We start from the raw sequence: 19,372 nt of genomic DNA, 5'->3' as shown, positions 1-19,372 counted from the left end.
TTCTTGCTAATTGGAATGACTTTCACAAATAAAGCAAAATAATCTATTCAATGAACTTGTTGGTGTATTGAAAAGGGAATGAAAATGGTTGATCCAAAGAATTAGCATTGTAATTAGAGAGCATTGAGTTTAGGGAAGATCAGAGCAAAATCACTTACCTGTAACGAATTCTATGGAAGCAAGCAAATGTTGTTCTGTGATATTCTCAAGCTTTTCACAGTCTGTAATTGCTAAACTTTCGAGGGAGGTAAGATGGTGAAGCCCCTTGCAGTCAAGCGTCTCCAGATTTGGAAAGTTTGACAATATTAGAGCCTGAAGAGAAGCAGGAAGGCAACCCTCTCTTGGGAACGATTTTACATCAAAGCATGGACCAAGCCAAAGATGGGTAAGGCCTTCACTCTGCAAACCCTTTGATGTTATCCAACTTGCTAGTTTTTGGCACTTAGTGACTTCAAGTATTTTCAAACTTGGCGGGAGGAACTCCTCAGCAAAGCAATTGATTTCTGGGCAATCACATATATGCAGCTCCTCTAGCTGGGGAACAGTCAACGTTAGCGCCGGCAAGGATACTAAACTGGGACACTCTGAGATGCTTAAATATTGGAGACTTGGAAGAGCCTGTGGCACCACAACACATTCCATGCTTTGGCATTTACTGATCATGAGTTTCTTGAGATTTGGAAAGTCCCCCAATGGAAGCAACTTCAGTGAATCACAACCCTCTACATATATCTCCCTTAGAGACTTGTGTTGCAGTTGATCTAAGAATGTTAATTTTGAACAGTCAGATATTCTCAGATATTGTAATGAAGAGGGCAAATAATCTGCTGAAATTGATATCGCTGACCGACAGTCCTTGATTTCCAGACATTGGACACTTGGGGGTTGGATGTGGGGCAGGTACTCCAATACAGACTGCGCCAGCTGGGTTTCTGAAATTACTAACTTCTGCGGTTCACCATTATTCGTAAAAACCGGAGAACTCTCTAGATATAATTGCTGAAGCTTGGGAGCTCTCGGCAGCGAACATGCAAGCTCTGAACATCTATCAATTGTAAATTCCTCCAGAGCCGGAAGGTGAGCAGGCAGATCTCCACTTAACACAGGACAGTTTCTTATTGAAAGGATTCTAAGCTTAGGAAAACCATCAAAAGGATTCTAAGCTGAGGAAAACCATCATACTCATCAGGAAAATGCCACTCCCGCCAACGATACATATACTCAATTTTCAGAGTTTCGAGAGATTTGAAGGGTGTCTCCTGTTGAAATGATCCATTATTTTTGTTGTAAAACTCCAAACCAATCTTGTCCAACCGATCAAGATCAGAAAACTCCAAATGCTGTAAAGAGGGTAACTGTCCCAGTGAAGGAAGCTCACAACAATTCATACAACAATCCAGACTCAATTTGGTCATATTGGAGTAGCAAGAAAAGCCTAACCAATCTGGGAATCTTTCACCCGGATAACCCTTAATTGATAACTTATTCAAGTTTTCATGAGGTTGCAACTTGTCAAGTATATCTCTTTCGATTCCAATATCATCAATGTCACCATCTGGAACCCATTTCAGTTTTAAAGTGTTGATGTGCTTTTTGTTACCCATCTTTGCCTTCAAAGCTTCACCACTATTCTTGACATTCTCCAAGTTGGAAATGCAAAATGAGCCATGAAGATTGTCCAATGTTCCTAATTCTCGCATCCCATTCTCTTCTTGCTCGCTGACGATATAATCACTTAAGAAGTTTAGATGCTTTAACTTGCTCATTCCCTTCGGCATCTCTTTCAGACGAGAAGCCCCTCGAATATCAAGGTGGCAAAGGTTCAAAAGATCTTGCATGCAGCTCGGAAGCATCTTTAGCCTTAAACATTTTCTCAACTTCAAAGTTTGGAGATTGCATAATTTACATATTTACTCAGACAATGTCTCGATAAGTGTGAAAGATAAATTCAAATAACGCAAATAAATCAATTCACCTACTGAATCAGGTAATGATTTTAGAAAAATGTATTTAAATGACAAAACTCTTAAACACTCCAATTGTTGTCCTAAGAGCCAAAACTCGCTTTCCATAGTAATTGATGCTTGAAAGCGAAACAAAGGAAAATTTAAAAATGTTCTCATGTGTGTTGTTCCATTAAAGTCCTCTTGAAATAACTTGAAGTTGTCCTCATATGTTGTGGTATATGACAAATGTCGAATGTTGCTATCTATCATGTGCCGATTGCCAAATTCTTTGAGATTGAAATAGAATTTTCCAGCAAAAAACTTTGCTAGATCATGCATGAGATCATGCATTACAAATAACTTTCCACTAGCACTAGAAGGTTGAAAGAATGATCTTGCAACTAATTCATCAAAATATGCACAACCAATTTTTTCTAATGTGTTGTTTTCTTTTGGTTGTAAAAGATCTTCAGCAATCCATAGCAAAATTAATTCGTCTTTGTCAAATTCATAATCCTCCGGATATAATGAGCAATAAACAAAACACCGCTTCAAATAGGAAGGAAGATAGTGATAACTAACTCTTAATGCAGGAGTAATCTTACTGTCATCTTCCGAGAGTTCCCACATTTCACTTTCAAGTATATTTTCCCAATCTCCTTTATTTAACTTATTACGCAATAAACCCCCAAGTGTCTTCACAGCCAAAGGTAACCCCTTACATTTTTCAACAATTTTTCTACCAATTTGTTCTAGAGTTGCATATTGTTTAGAATTAGTAGAAATAGATGAATGCTTCAAAAACATCGACCAACAATCTTCAATCAACAATAAACTTAGTCGATAATGTAAATTACTAGCCGTGAACACAGAAGCAACATTTTCATTACGGGTTGTTAGAAGAATCTTACTTCCATTATCCCCAAAACGAAAAGGTTTTAAAAAATCCTCCCACATGTCTCGTCGATCATGCCAGACATCATCTAAGACAACTAAAAATGTCTTTCCTGTCAACTTTTCTTTCAAATTAGTCTGAAGTGAATCAAAATTATCCGTTTCCTTCAAATTATTCCGAAGTGAATCAAACTTATCCATGTTACCCGGACAAGAATCTATTGCCCCTATTATTGTCTTTGTAACATTAATAGGGTCAGGATTTTCAGCAACACACACCCATGCTCTAGTGTCAAATTTTCCCACGACTTTGACATCACTGTAAACCAGTTGAGCCAAAGTAGTTTTTCCTATTCCACCCATACCCACGATGGGGATCACAGTCACAGGTGACCCAACATCGCAGGTATCATCTAACAGCAATTTGATTATGTTCTCCTTGTCTTGGTCCCGACCAAATATGTCAGTACTTACAACGAGAGATGTGGACGGAATTCTCCATGACGAGATGTCCATCTTAGCACTCTCCTTCGGAAGAAGACGAAGATAACCTTTTCGTTTTACAACAGACTCTAGTGTGGCAACTGTTTTTTCGATGACATTGATGGCACTATCTTCAATACATGAATCAACATAGTGAGACCAGGGAGAAGAGTTACCTGGATCTCTTTGAGTGGCAGTGGCGGCTTTAGTGGCGAGTTCATCCAGCAAGTCATCAGCCTTATACAAAGCATCTTGGAGATCAACGAGCCACTTCTTCACTTTCTTGTCACTGAACTGCTTCAGCTCAGCATCATCAAGCACAGATCCAACATCAAATAGACTTCTCTCCAGCCTTCCAAGCAACTCCAGGGCAGAGTCGCTTCCTTCGAGGACAAAGTCATCATCTTCAAGTATTGGAGACAGCTTCTCCAAAACAGCATCAACAAAAGAAGAAAGATAAGCCCCACCTTCAAGTTTTGCAGCCATGATTCAAAATCAAGTGCACCAGATGATGAGAAAACAATGAAAGGGGTTGAGGGAAGTTGTTATACGTAGATCGATGTATTGTATTTAGATCTCTGGATTTTCTCAAGCACAAGGAATCTCAAGTGTTTGTGGTTTGTAGTGCACTAACAATGTTCTTTGCTTAGTTTTATATACTAGTGCTGAAACAACATATAATAATTAGTTAATAACATGATATGCATACTCGTACATACCCCAACAATTGTTATACTACAAGCAATAAAATCAACGAATTTACCAACTAAACTAAAAATGTACGTTAATTCACTTGGTTAGAGTAAGTAGTTCTTTTTTGCCCCCCTTAGATTTTAAACTCAAATTCCACTAGGCATTAAAAAATAATTAAAAAAATAATTAAAAATATAAAAAGAAGATTAAGGAATTTTTTATTTGTTGAATGGCAGCCAGCTGTTACAGATATAATATTAGTATTAAGTAATGTAGGAATCTATTTAAAAAATATATATATTTCTTAAAAAATAGTGTTCATACTCGATATTATCTCTAATAATTTTTTATAACACTTCCTCGAGAAGTGTTTCATGGTAAATTAAAACCACTTGCAGATAAAATAATAATTTAAAATTTCAATGAATTATGATACCTTTGCTCCAATGCAACGGCTAATAACTTAGCTTTTGTCTTGTCCCTTGTGATAATGATACATATAGTGAGAATCTAGTAGGACGCTTTTTATTTATCTTCTACATGATGATGCCACTTTCACTCCTACTACTGCTTGCTGGCTAGTGCCCCCTCTGTCTCAGGTTAGAACTTAGAACTACTTAGATTATACATACTTCACTATGTTATATTATATAAGTGACTCAATAATACCCTTCTAAGATGTATATTCATACTTGAGTATTAATATGAACTTTTATCAAAATCATGTTTACCAACGTTGAATGGTAAAAAGTTTGTTTATCTTAACATGACAAATTGGTAATTCATGAAACACAAAAGAAAAGTAGTGTAAATTGTATCTATATTTATTCTATTCATACCACAAAAAATAACGAGTTATTGCTACTATTACAATCTTTTTTAACATTTAAAACATCAAAATTTTCGGCAACACAAATCCATGATTTATAGTCAAATTTTCTCCTCGTAGACATTGTGAGACAAGAACTTACCTTGATCCAAGTGGAAGTTTTAGGGTATTTAAATACTTTTTTTTACAAGGACAAAGATAATAAGAAATATTGCAAAAACTAAAAAATATTGACTTAGACACTTAGGCTTTATTTGATTGGAGAGAAATGGACAGAACAGCAGATAAATCGAAAAAATTTCTTCATAAATTACACATCAAATTTGTAACTTTTTTCTCATCTCCTCTATTTCTCACCATTATATTGGTGGTTGTACAAATGCATGTTAAAATAATGGGAGCAATTAGAGGGAGAAAAAGATAAAACAAATATGAAAACAAACTAATGGTACTTCACTACATCTATTTAACAATTATTGACAAATGTATATTCATATGGAATGAACTCAAACAAAAATTACTCCATTCTCTTTAATGGTATCGATAACAATACCCAGTTTACCTTCAATCCTTTCATTGTTTTTTGGTTCATAAGCCAATGCGTATACATCAGCCTCCTTTGATCGCTCGGCAATAAGCCTTCCAACCACTCTACAAGCATTGTGATCTGTCAAGGAGGGGAGAGAGTTTCGAAGATCCTTAGCATTTGTGGTAGCGACAGAGATCACTTTGCTTGTTCCTCGGTGCATCACCTTAGCATGAATAAATCTTTTTGAAAAGAAAACGTTTAGTAAGAACGGTCTCATGTACATATCTGTCCTCTGCTTCCATGATTTCCTGTTAGGTTTCTTTGCAGCTTCACTTCGAGATCTTCGGGTCCAAGCAGCTCGAATGAAAGAGCAACCCTACAAAACACAGATGTTGATACAAAGAGTAGATTGACCATGGAGAAGGAGAAAGAATTAAAGTTACTAACACCCTGATTTGGTCCCTGACAGTTTCAATCTTAGACAATCTAGTCGCTATCTTTTTATTATGCTTGAAATTCCTAAGCATATAAATCGTCAACGCAAGTTGTACATAATACATGAAGGAGGACTAATATTTCCAGCTTTTTTAATGGTAAGTGAGAAAGTTTTTTGGTAAGGCAATGATGAAAGGTGAATTTGTAATGTTCATATTCCTAGGGATTTCTTCCAGCAAATTGCATGATTAGGACAATTGTGCAGAGTGAAAATTATTAGTAACTAAAGTGGGAGAATAATACTACATGACTAACAAAATTTATTGATTTTTAGCCAATACTTGGTCAAATCTTAACACTAAAAACCTTACATTCTAAACCATAAACTCTAAATTCTAAATTTTAACAGTATAAAAATAAGATGTTGGCTCAAAATATTGGCTAAGGTCAATAAAAAGTGTTGGCAGGACATTTCTTGTTTTGCAATTGTTTTTAGATCGTTCGTACAAGCTCGACCCTAAACGGGGAGAAAACAACAAAAGATTTGTGATCTATCTCCTTTGGCATTGCCATCAAGAACGGACCAAAAACCATGAGTTTTAAGTTACAACAGTTACAAGACAAAATACTCCAAACATAACACACTAAAACAACCCACACCAAACATGCAACACATGAATAAGCTCATCAGAAAAGCATTGTACACAATTATTTTAAAGAGAACTAATGAAATTATAGAGCTCTGCCACAGCAATCAAAATTAACGCCACTTCAAGTCTTTTGGTAGTTTCCAAGAGTTGTTTCCTTTGTGCCCATTCCACCATATTGCCTTGAGCTTATTAGTTTTAAGCATACCATTACCTCTGACATGCATGTCTGCGGTCTAGCTATAGCACCCAATTGTTATTATTACTAGCTTCTTGTATCCATTTCTTTCTCTCTTTGAACTCATTTTCTCCCCTGTACTCAATGCAAGTCTTTTGAAATGCATGTTTCTTTTCATGTGTTTTATTCCTTATAAACCTCATCTCCCAACTAGTCTGTTCTTTACCCATTATCCAATCTACAATTATTTTATTATTTACTATCACCTTTAATTCATCTTAGGCTTCAAGTTCATGAGAGGATGAAGTAGGGTACGAATGGCAATTGGATTAGAAAGGCTTTTAATAATTAACATAGAAAATAATGATTTCCAAGTGCAACCCTAATCAACTAGAAAGAAAGAAACTAACCTCAGATAGATGAGTGTGAAGGTGGAGACTTGGCTGGATGGAGGAGAAGGACAACGAAGGAGGTGGAGCAGTGCCAACAGCTGACCACCAGCGGCCAGTGGAGGTGGCAGAAGAGAGACGGAGGAGCGGCGGACAGCTGTAAGGCCTGGGCAGTTGTGAAGGCGGCAATGCAAGTTGAAGTGGCGTCATCCCTCTTAATTGGAATTCTCTTTGGAATTGAAGAATAAGGAAAACAGGGGAGATAAGAGGCAGTTGGGAATGCAAATGACAGTGGGTTTGAGAATTGAGAATTTGAGACACAGGAGACGCAAAGGCACCACATCTTACCACATTCTGTCATTAATCGTTATCTTTCCATTTTTTTTTCAATTTTTAATTTTTTATATATAACAATTATAAAGATTCCTAAATAAGTTTATATTAAAAATTTAAATATTATTTAAACTATTAAAATTATGATAGGAGAACAATACTTTTTCTAAACAATCTAAATAATAGGTTAAAAAAGTTATTTTAATTTCAAAAGTTAAATTTTAAATTAATTAAGTTTAATCATAATAAAAGGAAAATTTATTTTAATTTTAAAAATCAAATTTCAAATTAATTAGGTTTAATTATAATTTTGATTTTTTTATTTTTGCCGCAACGGCTCTTTTGCAATCTTGTGCCACCACCGCCACTACTGTATTGCGACTTCGGTGCCCCGCAGTTGCTGGTTCGTTACTTGTTTTTTATTAACTAAGTCGGATGTTCATTTTATTATGTATGAATATGGTTCTTTTTCATTCTAGAATTGATGTTTATTTAGGTATATTGTTGGTATTTTATTTTATTTGCTTGATTCTGAGTGCTCATACTTCGCAGGATGTTCATTTGATTACATATGCAGATGGTTCTTTTCACTAATATGTGGATGTTCATTATTAAACACCATTCAAAGAAACCCGAATTTATTCTCCCTCCAATATATAGTTTGAAAAAAAGAAACAAGTACGAACGCAATAAAAACAAAAGGGTGGTGGCGCAGTGACGGATTGGGTCGGACTTGGCCGTTGAAGACGTGTGACAGTGGTTTTGTTGCAATGACAAGCGGGTGAATGCCGCACTGAAAAGTTTCGTGTCGGTGACAGTGAACGGCGTCATAAGGGAGGCGGCGATGGGCGTCGTTGTAGGGATTGCAACAGTAGAATCATTGTAGTGAAATTAGGGTTTAGGATAGGTAAAGATGAAAACATAGTAAATCCCTATAATAGTCCCTGAGATTCGCATGAATACTCAATGTAGTCCTCAAGATCTCAATTTTCCCAGAGTAGTCCTCCAGATAAAGTTCCGAGCACTCATAATGGTCCCTGGACATATTTATAGTGATGAGTCATCACCGGAGTGCTTACATGGTGTCGTTTCGCCACGTTGGAGCTAGCTTAGCTGGCACGTTTCCAGTTTATACCTACATTGGTCCCTCCCTCTATATTTAACCCTAAATTCTAAAATCCAAATACCTAATCTTTTTCTTCGACAGCTCCCAGTCTCTGACCCTGACAGGTGTCAGCAGTCCACTTCTTTCTTCCAAGCTCCTTCGAGACATCACCGACAAACGAATTCATATGCAAAGCAAGCAATTGTGCCCAATCTCAAGAGGAATCTCCCCGGATAGTGAGTTTTGCCATAGAATCAAGTTGGTAAGGTTCTGAAACTTTTGAAGCTCCCTTGGAATAGAACCTTCTAGTTGATTCTGCATCAAACTCAATGTCTCCAAGCTGTCACACTCACTAATCTCAGCTGGTATCGGCCCTGAGAGAGCATTCAGTCCCGCCCAAATAATCCTAAGCTTCTTCAACTTGCTAATTGGTTTAGAAATTCTCCTTGTTAAGTTGTTGCTATATATAACTAACTCTTCAAGTGAAGTTAAGTTCCCAAGGTCTTCAGGTACCTCACCATGCATATAATTTTTACAAAGGTAAAGCTTCCTAAGTTTTGTTATATTCCGAATTGGGGTTAGAATTTCTCCATGAAGCCTGTTGGTACAAAGATCTAGAATCTCCAAACTATGGCAATTAGCAAAACCATCCGAATTTGGACCAGAAAGAAAATTCTTTGAGAGATTCAACTCAATTATTCTTGGAAGGTCACAGATTCTAGGAGATAAAGTACTAGATAGATTAAGGTGGTAGAGTTTAACGGAAGTTACCAATGATGAATGGGTGCATTGCACACCAATCCAATTGCATGGTACTCTCAGTCTCGGTCACTTTTTCTGTACTCTTTCTCGCCGCCGGTTAGATCTCTTCGTTGATTTCCTCTCTTCTAATTTTGAACTTTTCATTCTTTTGGTGATCAATGTTTGGTTGTTGAGGAAGCTTAGAAAAAAAATAAATATGAAATGTTTGCATTTGTTGTGATGTGTGAACTTTGAAAAAGATCTCTGTCTTCTTTGCATTTGAAGAAAGAAGTGGGCTGTCGGTTTGGTGTTTGACAGGGTTGGGGAGCTGTCGGAGAAGAAGATTAGGGATTTAGATTTTGGAATTTAGGGTTAAATATAGAGAGAGAGACTAATGTGGGTATAAATTGAAAATGTGCTAGCTAAGCTGGCTCCAACGTGGCGAAACGACGCCACGTAAGCCTCCGATGATGACTCATCACCAGAAATATGTCCAAGGGACCACTATGAGTGTTCAGGGCTGTATCTGGAAGACTACTATGAGGAAATTGGAATTTTAAGGACTACATTGAGTATTCACGCGAATCTAGGAGACTATTATGAGAATTTACTCGATAAAAACAAGTAAAGGTGTTATTGCACCTACAAGCGTAGCCTATTGTTCATGTTGTTCAAGTTGTTCAGTTGTCTACCTAACGAAATTATAAAATTATATGTTATTAAATTAAATTATTTAGAATATATTTTTATAATGAGTTAATTATTCTGTTAACTGGGACGGATATAGAAAGAGGCGAATAGTGGCCTCAAATCTCTCAAAATTTTAAAAAACTATATCTATATACAAATGTATTTAAGAAAATAAAAACTATATCTATACACAAATGTATATAAAAAATAAAAATATCATGTAATTTAATAATTTTATATATATTAATTTTTACAATTTAATAGATTTACGTCTCAATTATTTAACTCATTAATATTTTTCACTTAATCCATACCAACTTTTTGTGGTTAAATTTTTTTTTATGAAAACGTTTAGCGGATGAAAAAGTATAAGTAAGTAATGAAAATATTAAATAATATAAACAATGAAAATGTTAGATGTTCAATTTAATAGATTTGCCAATGATTATGTTTATTATTATTTTAAATTAGATGGTTACTTTTTTTTATTTATATACAATTAATAATAACTGAATGTTCAATTCACTATGTATATAAATAATTATCTTAATATTAAAATTTAAAATTTATTATTCATATTATTTATAAAAATTATTATCTAACTAACAAAACTGTTATTGTATTATGTCCCAAAACAGGACTGGGAGGTGAAAGCGTGAAACACCAGAATATGACATGGGTATATCACATGATACGAGAAGCATTTGTGTGTCTTTTTCGTTCTGGAAGTATCTCGCATGGTGTGAGAAGGCCTTTTCTTGTCTTAATATTTGGTTGCAGTGGGTATCACACATCTTTGGAAGTTTGAAGTTCCAAACCAATCGAAGTTGAAGGTAGTCATCATATGAATAGAGTCGCTTTACAATTTGGTTCAACATATCTTCATGAATGTTTTTTCATTGATCAACTTCACCCATGATGATGTGTACGTTAGATAAAAAAACCAAAGATAGGGTGACTTGAACCCGTGACTTCATAGATGAGTATGGAGAAATTATGCCATTTGAGCTATAACTAATTGGTCTTAATTTGTTTGTTTGGTTTGCACTATTAACATAAACTAAATCATAAGCATTGCTAGAAATTTTAATATTATATTTTTTACTCTAGTCCGTACTTAGAATGAAATTATGAGGGAATGAATGTAATTGGAATGGTGATGACTATGTGGAGATGTAATGTAACTGAGAGGGAAGAAGAATTTATCATGAGGGAGAATTAGGCTGGGGAATTAAGAGAAATTCATTGGGTGGTTCATTCAGACTAAGATTAAGACCCACGTGATGTGTGATAAACTAAATTAATTATATTATATATTATAAATTTAAAAATATTATATTGTTTATTAATTAGATAATATATAAATTAATATTAAATTTAAAGACTCAATTATAAAAATATTTATAACTTATATATAATTATTTAAAAACAAAAAATATACAATAACAACAGTAAAAATTTGGTGAAGTTGGTCTATCTCTTTTTAAATGAGTATTTGCTACGGTACGATGATAAATTTATACATACTGATACGTTTAAAATATAGACAAATAATAACAATCCACATGAAATTTATTTTTCACATCAACATTTAATTTTGGGCAAAAAACCCTAATAAGCCACATCAAGAAGGGTGTAATGTAAATACGCCAAACTGAAAATCATTTCAGCAATAAGCCAGACGCTATTTTTATGTAATTCGAACCAGGGTGGTTCGAACTACAAACGTGAGTAAATCGAACCAGGAAGGTTCGAATTAGGGGAAAGGAACTTTGAATGTAATTCGAACCAAGGTGGTTCGAATTACCCTTGGCGTGCTCCTTCATAAATTGAACCAAGGTGGTTCGAATTAGGGGTGATTCGGTTATATAAGGAGTTCGATCACCCTCATTCGAACTATTATTCCTCCCCCCTATCCCACAAAATCTCAGAGAAAACGACCCAGATTCTCTCCGAGGAAGACCTGAACGGAATACTCTGCTGATGGGGGACGATCCGGCACGGTTATATCGCTTGGACAGAGTCGCTCATATAGCCGGGGTCATCAACGAGGAGGTTAGTATGGAAATATTTTTTATTCTAGCGGTATTTGTGCCTTAGTGGTTTTGCATGTGGGTTAGATGGTGGTTTATGTTAGTGGTTTATGTAGGTGGTTTATGTGAGGGGATTATGTTGGTGGTTTATGTTAGTGGTTTAAGTTAGCGGTTTAAGTTAGTGGTTTATGTTAGTGGTTTAGGGAAGTGGTTTAGGGAAGTGGTTTATGTTAGTGGTTTAAGTTAGTGGTTTCTGTTAGTGGTTTATGTTGGTGGTTTATGTTAGCGGTTTTTGCGAGTGGTTTATGCAAGCGGTTTATGTTAGTGGTTTAGGGTAGGTGGTTTTCGTTAGTGGTTTTATGTTGGTGATTTGTTTTACTTGTTTGATGGTAGTTGTTTTACGCTAGCTCTTTTATGTAAACCGGTTTAGTTAAGCTGTTTCTTGTTAGTGGATCTCGTTAAGCTGGTTTATGTTAGCGGTTTAGTTGTGCGGTCTATGGGTTTGTTTTCCAGTTGCTTATCTTTCATGTAATGTTATGCGGTTTTATTTAGCAGAATGGTTTGTTGATGATTTATCGTGCTGCTTACAGTTGTGGTTGGTTTTTAAGCTGGTTCTAACTATGCGGTTCATTTCATGCGCAGCCCCAGCGATGCATTAGGAGCATGCGGCGGCAGCAGGGCATGCGACTTGATGACAGATACGTTCCGTACTTGTAGATGGCAGGTCTATACCATCTTGCAAGGGGGACGTGACTCCCCGCAGTGGTGGTCAGACCTCAGGCACACAGGCCCCGTTAGATGTTGATCTGAATGAGCCTCCATCCTCATCCGCTGGTCACCAGTTCTGTCTCGGAGGTACCCCTCCATCCGCCTTCACCGCTGCATCAGAGTCTGTCGCATGGCCGTCGGCGGCACCCCTGCATGTTGCGCCACCTGCACAGCCTGCCCCACAGGAGGATAGGAATGACATCGAGGATGAGGAGCCGTTTATCCGCCGAGGTCAGAGGGCACGGGTAGCCCGTCGCTGTGGTACTAGCTCACATCTGTTTAGATGATTCACGTTTCATGTATTATGTTTAACAGTTTAGTGTTTATTTTTACTTATTAAATTTTGCATCTACGGAACATGTAGCAGTACTCATAATGAAAGAAAACATATTCATTACTACTCGCAACAATCAAAGTACAATGTATAAAGATCAACCAGTTACATACGTGCTCAAACATTGCATCTAACAGGAAAACTTAAATGTAAATAATACTAACACTAACAACATGCCCACTAATGGCGCCCTGTTTGAGATGATCCTCTAACCTGTGGGCAACTACGTCGTGTGTGTCCGGATTGGCGACATAGGCCGCACCTCTTTGGCCGATTCGGATCTGCCTCGTCCATATTCGTCCGTATCCTAGTGGATCTAGGACGACCCTCTCTCGCACGCCTCTTGTCAGGGTCCGGAATCACCGTGGGACCGTCGTAAGGTGGCCAGAAGCCCTTCGGTATCGGAGGTGTGAATCCCATCCGATACACACTGAACACCGAGCTAATCTGATAGATGCTGTGAACGTAAGAGGTCCAGGTGACCCGTGAGTAGGCACAGCATGCAAGTGCGTGCTGACATGGGAAATGAAGAGCCTGGAAGTACCCGCAGTCACATGTCCGAGAGGCAAGTGATACTCTGTAAGTACCCAAGGAGAAAGAACCAGTCGGAGTGGTCTCTGCTACGGTGAACTCGGAGTTATCCCGGTCATACAACGTCACCGTGAAGCACCTGGCCGTCTTCAAGTTGGCATCAATACACTTCACCAAATGCTGACTGAATTATTGTCCGGTTCCCATCTGGGCCTCAGCCTCTCTCCCCTTGCGAACAAAGAGTTCCACAAGCCTACCATATGTTGCCTTCACCAGGGATGCTACAGGGAGATTTCTGACCCCCTTGAGGATTGAGTTCACACACTCAGAAATGTTCATTGTCATGTGACCGAATCTCCGCCCCTCATCACGATGCTGAGTCCACAAGGAGTAATCAATCCGGTTCGCCCACTCACACATCGCCGGATCCTCAGATCGCAGAATATCAAACCAGTAATCAAATTCAACCTCGGTCTTCGCATACGCCACATTCACTAGAAGCCTCCTAGCATCTTTGCCCTTGAAGGTAAGGGCAAAATTAGCCGCTACGTGTCGTATGCAGAATGCACGGTACGCAGATGGCGGTAACCAACCTCCGTCAGGGGCCTCAAGCGCAGCCTTGATGCCGTTGTGCCTGTCCGATATAACCAGCAGACCGGGCTGCGGGGTCACGTGCTGTCGAAGGTGCGAGAGAAAGAATGTCCAGGACTCTGCATTCTCACCCTCTACTAGTGCGAATGCGACAGGTAGAATGTTGGAGTTCCCGTCCTGTGCAATTGCGATGAGCAACGTTCCCCCATACTTCCCATACAGATGTGTGCCGTCAATGCTGACTAGCGGCTTGCAATGACGGAATGCCTCGATGCACGGCGGGAAAGTCCAGAAAAGTCTGTGGAAGTACGGTTGAGACTCGTCCACCTGTCCTCCCACTCGAACCGGGCTCGTCTTAAGGACCGCAACACTACCAGGCATCATCAGCTGGACACCCAACACCCACCTAGGTATGTCATTGTATGACTCATCCCAGTCACCGTAGATGAGGGCAATAGCCTTCTGCTTTGCCATCCAAACCCTCCGGTAAGTCGGCCTAAAACCAAAGTGCGCTGCCGTGGCGTTCAGGAGCACCTTTATGCTCACGGATGCGTCAGCCCTAACCATTGGCATAATGAACGCCGAAATCACATGATAATCCAAACTCCTGTGGTCACTCGAGATGGATGTGGCCAGGCAAGTGTGAGGTCCATTGTACCGTTTGACCTCCCAAATGCCCTTGCGCTTCCGGAGACTCAGTCGAATCAACCATGTGCACCCATTTCCAAACTCGGAACACTTGCCCACATACCGGCGGTGATCGGACTCCACCACCTGGTACTGTACCCCTCGCCGGATGCTGTAAGTCTTCACACTTAATAGGGCCTCATCTTTATCCTGGAATTGCTGACCAACCTGGAACTCTGTCAGACCAGCAGTCCCTTCCGCATCTCTAGCTCCGAATCCAACAGCGTGCCCTAAAACCCCCTCATGCCTCATGGCGTCCAGGTCCAACGAGGAAAAATGTGGTGGATACTTCTGTGTGTCAGAGCTAGAACCACTGCCCGGCAATGCAGGCCCAGTCGCTCCAACCTCGTCGCCGCTGTCATCCTCAATCGTATCCGGCTCGACGTCGTCCTCCTCTGCATCACCCAAGACTCCGTCTCTGACGCCAACCGGTGGAACGCCCTGTAAGGCATTCGGCAGAATATCAAAGGATCCTACCTCGTCGCCTACGCCATCATTCAGATCAACAGCAAAAGACGGGGAGGCGACAAGTTGGACCGCTGGCTCGTACACTGGGACGGAGGAAGAAGCCACGGCAGCCCTGGAACTGGAACCAGCTGCCGTAGCTACATTGCTGGTATTCCGGTTCGAACCCCCTGAGCTAGATACCACATCAACCAGCTTTGCCAGCAACTCTGGTGTCCTCACCTCCGGAAACTGCCTCCAACAAAGAAACATGACTTGCAGGTCCTCATCACTACCAATCGTGAGACAATTATACTTCACCGTATTGTGCAGGATCGTGACTGGAATGCAATAGAAAAACTTCTTAACCCACTTCGCACCTTCCAGGCCAAGTTTCATCAGCACAGATCTAACAAGGTCATCATACGTTGTCGTTGGATTCACGACAATACAGAGAGGATCCTTATCTGTGAACTTCACTCCGGAACGAGTTTTCCTCTTAATGGATCCTCTGTGGTGAACCAGAACAACAAAACTCTCCTCACTAGCCATCTTACTCCATCTAATGAGACCAACTCACATTTAGAACGGTTATATAGAGGTCTCTCTCCAACTAATTCGAACCGGCCCGGTTCAAACTAAGGTTTGTGTAATTCGAACCAGCCCGGTTCGAATTACTAAGGCCAGACTCTCTCTCCATAATTCGAACCTAACTGGTTCGAATTATGTGCCCTCAGGGTTCGAACCGACTTGGTTCGATTTATGAAGAAAATTCAGGTGTAATTCGAACTGCCCCGGTTCGAAATACTCTCATTTGCAGTTCGAACCATATCGGTTCGAATTATATATATACAAGATCCTACGCATTATTGAAATGATTTTCAGTTTGGCTTATATACGTCAATTTGAGATGGCATTGGCTTATACTGGTTTTTTGCCCTTTAATTTTTGTTTTTTAAATATATATTATATCACCACTTTTACTAATATATCTCTTTAATTAAATAAAAAAAATATTTTTTATTTAATTTTATAAAAAAGTCTTAAACATCTTTCTTTTATTTGATTAGATAAAAATATCCTTTAAAATTAACGAAATTTTAGAATTCAATTAATCCTAATTTTATAGTTTCAAATAATTTAAATAACAAAACAAAAACATATTAAAAAAAACAAAAAATCAAAATTTTTTCATCTTCTCTAATTTCTCTAATCATTTGTGTCCTTCTAAGCAAAACATATAAAAAAAAACAAAAAATTAATCGTTTTTCATCTTCTCCAATTATCCCTCTAAAGCAAAGCAGTGAAAGTCCCAAACCAAAAGTTTTGGTTTGGGACTTTCATTGCTTTGCTTAAGAGGGTAATTGGAAAGATGAAGAAAAATCAATTTTTTATTTCTTTGATATGTTTTGCTTAGAGGAGACACGAATGATTAGAGAAATTGGAGAAGATGAAGAAATTTTGATTTTTTGTTTAATATGTTTTTGTTTTGTTGTTTAAATTATTTGAAACTATAAAATTAAGATTAATTGAATTCTAAAATTTCGTTATTTTAAAGAATATTTTTGTCTAATCAAATAAAAAATATTTTTATTTTTATTTAATTAAATAGGTATATTAGCAAAAGTGATGATATAATATATATTTAAAAAACAAAAATTAAATGTTAATGTAGAAAATAAATTCCACATGACTTATTATTATTTATTCATATTTTAAACATATCGGTACGTATGAATTTATCATACCGTAACAAACACCTTTTAAATATTAACTCATGAACGTTTTATGATATATTAGAATATATGTATATATAGTAAACAAATATTAATGTGGCATTATACACTTTAAATATTTTTAACTTAAAATAATTATTACAATTTTAATGTAGATACTAATTATATTTAATAGTTACTTTTTAATTTAATTGAATAATAACAGATATTAAATTTAATTATTTTTGTATCATTTTTATATAAATATCTACTATTTTTATTTTATAAAATTGTAAAATTGTCATCTATGTAAAATCATTGACGTGGCACAATCATATAAACCAATATGACACAAGCTTATTTTATCATAGGTTTGTATCAACTTGTATAAGAAAAAATAGATAGATTGATTTATGACAAAATAAATATTATTTTTTTAAGAGAAATAATAGAAAATTATTAAAATTTATTATTTTTTATTATTATTTTTAGTTATTAATCCAATTTTTTTTAGTTTAGTAATTCAACAACATACTTTAACATAAAAATATTAATAATTAATTAGTGACCAAAAATAAATTTAAATATTTTTTTAACATTTTTTTACAATAATATATTACTCTTTATTTAAGCGTTTTGTTCAAACTACTTGAGACATTGTTAATGCTATAAATTATATATATATTACACGAAATATTCAAGCATTTCATATGGAGTTTCAGTTATTTTAGCCATTAATTTTAATTATGTATGTATTTTATAATTAAAATTAATAACTAAAATGATTAGAATATTAGTATATATTTTTAAAATATTTGAAACATTTTTTATAGATGATGTTCTTCATCATTGATGCAAAAAGTACTTGTTTCTTGTGCACCCTCACCCTAAAATTTGATTAAAATGCAAGTAACAATTTTATTATTGGTAGAAACTCCAAAATCAAATTGACAGTTGTTAGTAATGTTATTTTATGCCAGTAATTCAATCGGAACGGTTATTCAGTTACTTATTTATTGTCTTTTAGAAGAATTATTTTTTATATTTTTATTCATATGATTATAAGTTTGAGATCAATAATTTGAAAATTAATTAAAAATAATAGATGATTCGAAAAATGTATAACAATATTTCATAAGTTATCGATCTTTATATTTAAAATGCATAGACTAAATAAATTTGAATTAAATAAGTTAAGAAAAAATATTACAATATCATGTATAACAGAAGATGAATATATTTACAAATCTTATTTATAAATTAGTTATTTCAAATGTCGTTGAAATTTATTTCTTTTCCCACAACGTCAATTGAAAGGGCCATCTAATGTACAGATATGTCTGTACAGATTTTTGTTTTCTTGTGGCTGAAAAAGTATGTCATTAAAAATGTTGCTTAAAGAGAAAGTGTTACTCTTAATCGTTAACTTGGCTCTGATACCAATTTTTAAAATGTAATTTCTTTTTCAAAATTTTTAAAATGTAATTTCTTTTTCAAAATTATTAACTCTTCATATTTTGCTTCGAATAACTTTATAATTTGTAATTTCATAATCAAAAATATTGAGCATTTCTACTATTACTAATTCTGATTTTTATAGTTTTTCAATCTTGTTTTAGTTTATAATATTGATTATTGTATATAAAATCTTTTATCTGTTTGTCTTTTTCTTTAATATAATTTTTCAAATCCTCCAAAACTTCTTTTATTTCTACACTTTCTGTTGTTTCTAAATATCTTTTTAATTTTTCAACTTCATTCTCCATTTTTTCTTTCAACAGCTTTAATTCTTTTAAGTCATAATATGGTTTTCCAGGCATTTATAAATTTTTTAAGTTTAGCTCCAACTTGTTTATATTTGTTCTTATTTCTATCCTTTTTATTATAAGGTCATTAATTTCGAACTGAAGATTATTTAATTCCCTTTTATACTCTTTTATTTTATTTTTTAATTTTTTCGCCCTTTTTCTTTTTATTTTGTTTTCCGGTCTTTCAATCTTTGTATACTTCATTATTTTTTTTAGAATTTCTGCAAATTCTATCATCGATTCATCACTATTTTCTAGAGATTCTATTAATTTTTCTAACTCTTCAACTTCTTCTTTCAATTTGTCATAGATTATTTTTAGAGTTTTAAATGCTCTTTGATTTATTTTAGAAAACTGTAAATAATTCAAACGATTTTCTCTTTCAAAGAGCTCTTGTTTCTTGTCTTGATAGGTTACATATATTTTCTCTTTATTTATTGTCATAACTTAGTGTTTAGGGTTTCATTTAATTTTTCGACCTTTTTTGTTAATTCTTTTATTTCAGAATTTTCTTCTTTAATCTTTAACTTAGATAAACTTAAAGGGCCATTAATTTTGGATTCTCTTAT

At 35.9% G+C, this 19,372-nt stretch overlaps 1 protein-coding gene across 2 annotated transcripts; it reads right to left on the bottom strand.

The window, feature by feature from the left end:
* Positions 1-1,156: 1,156 nt before the first annotated feature.
* On the bottom strand, positions 1,157-7,382 carry LOC107463928 (putative disease resistance RPP13-like protein 1). Of its 2 annotated transcripts, XM_016082814.3 has the most exons (3): positions 7,045-7,382; positions 5,408-5,750; positions 1,157-3,790 (listed from the first exon to the last, which is right to left on the bottom strand). In XM_016082814.3, exons 1-3 carry the CDS (start codon positions 7,231-7,233, stop codon positions 1,911-1,913), a joined length of 2,412 nt encoding a protein of 803 aa, XP_015938300.2. In that variant the 5' UTR covers positions 7,234-7,382; the 3' UTR covers positions 1,157-1,910. The 2 variants fall into 2 exon arrangements, with proteins under 2 accessions (XP_015938300.2, XP_052110581.1); XM_052254621.1 differs by lacking the exon at positions 7,045-7,382 and having other exon boundaries at positions 1,157-3,746; positions 5,408-5,524.
* Between the last annotated feature and the right edge of the window lie 11,990 nt (positions 7,383-19,372).

The sequence above is a fragment of the Arachis duranensis genome, chromosome 9, assembly GCF_000817695.3.
Source record: "Arachis duranensis cultivar V14167 chromosome 9, aradu.V14167.gnm2.J7QH, whole genome shotgun sequence".
In the NCBI taxonomy this organism is placed as follows: domain Eukaryota; kingdom Viridiplantae; phylum Streptophyta; class Magnoliopsida; order Fabales; family Fabaceae; genus Arachis; species Arachis duranensis.
The sequence above is the reverse complement of the archived record's forward strand: the minus strand, read 5'-3'. Positions and strand labels throughout refer to the sequence as shown.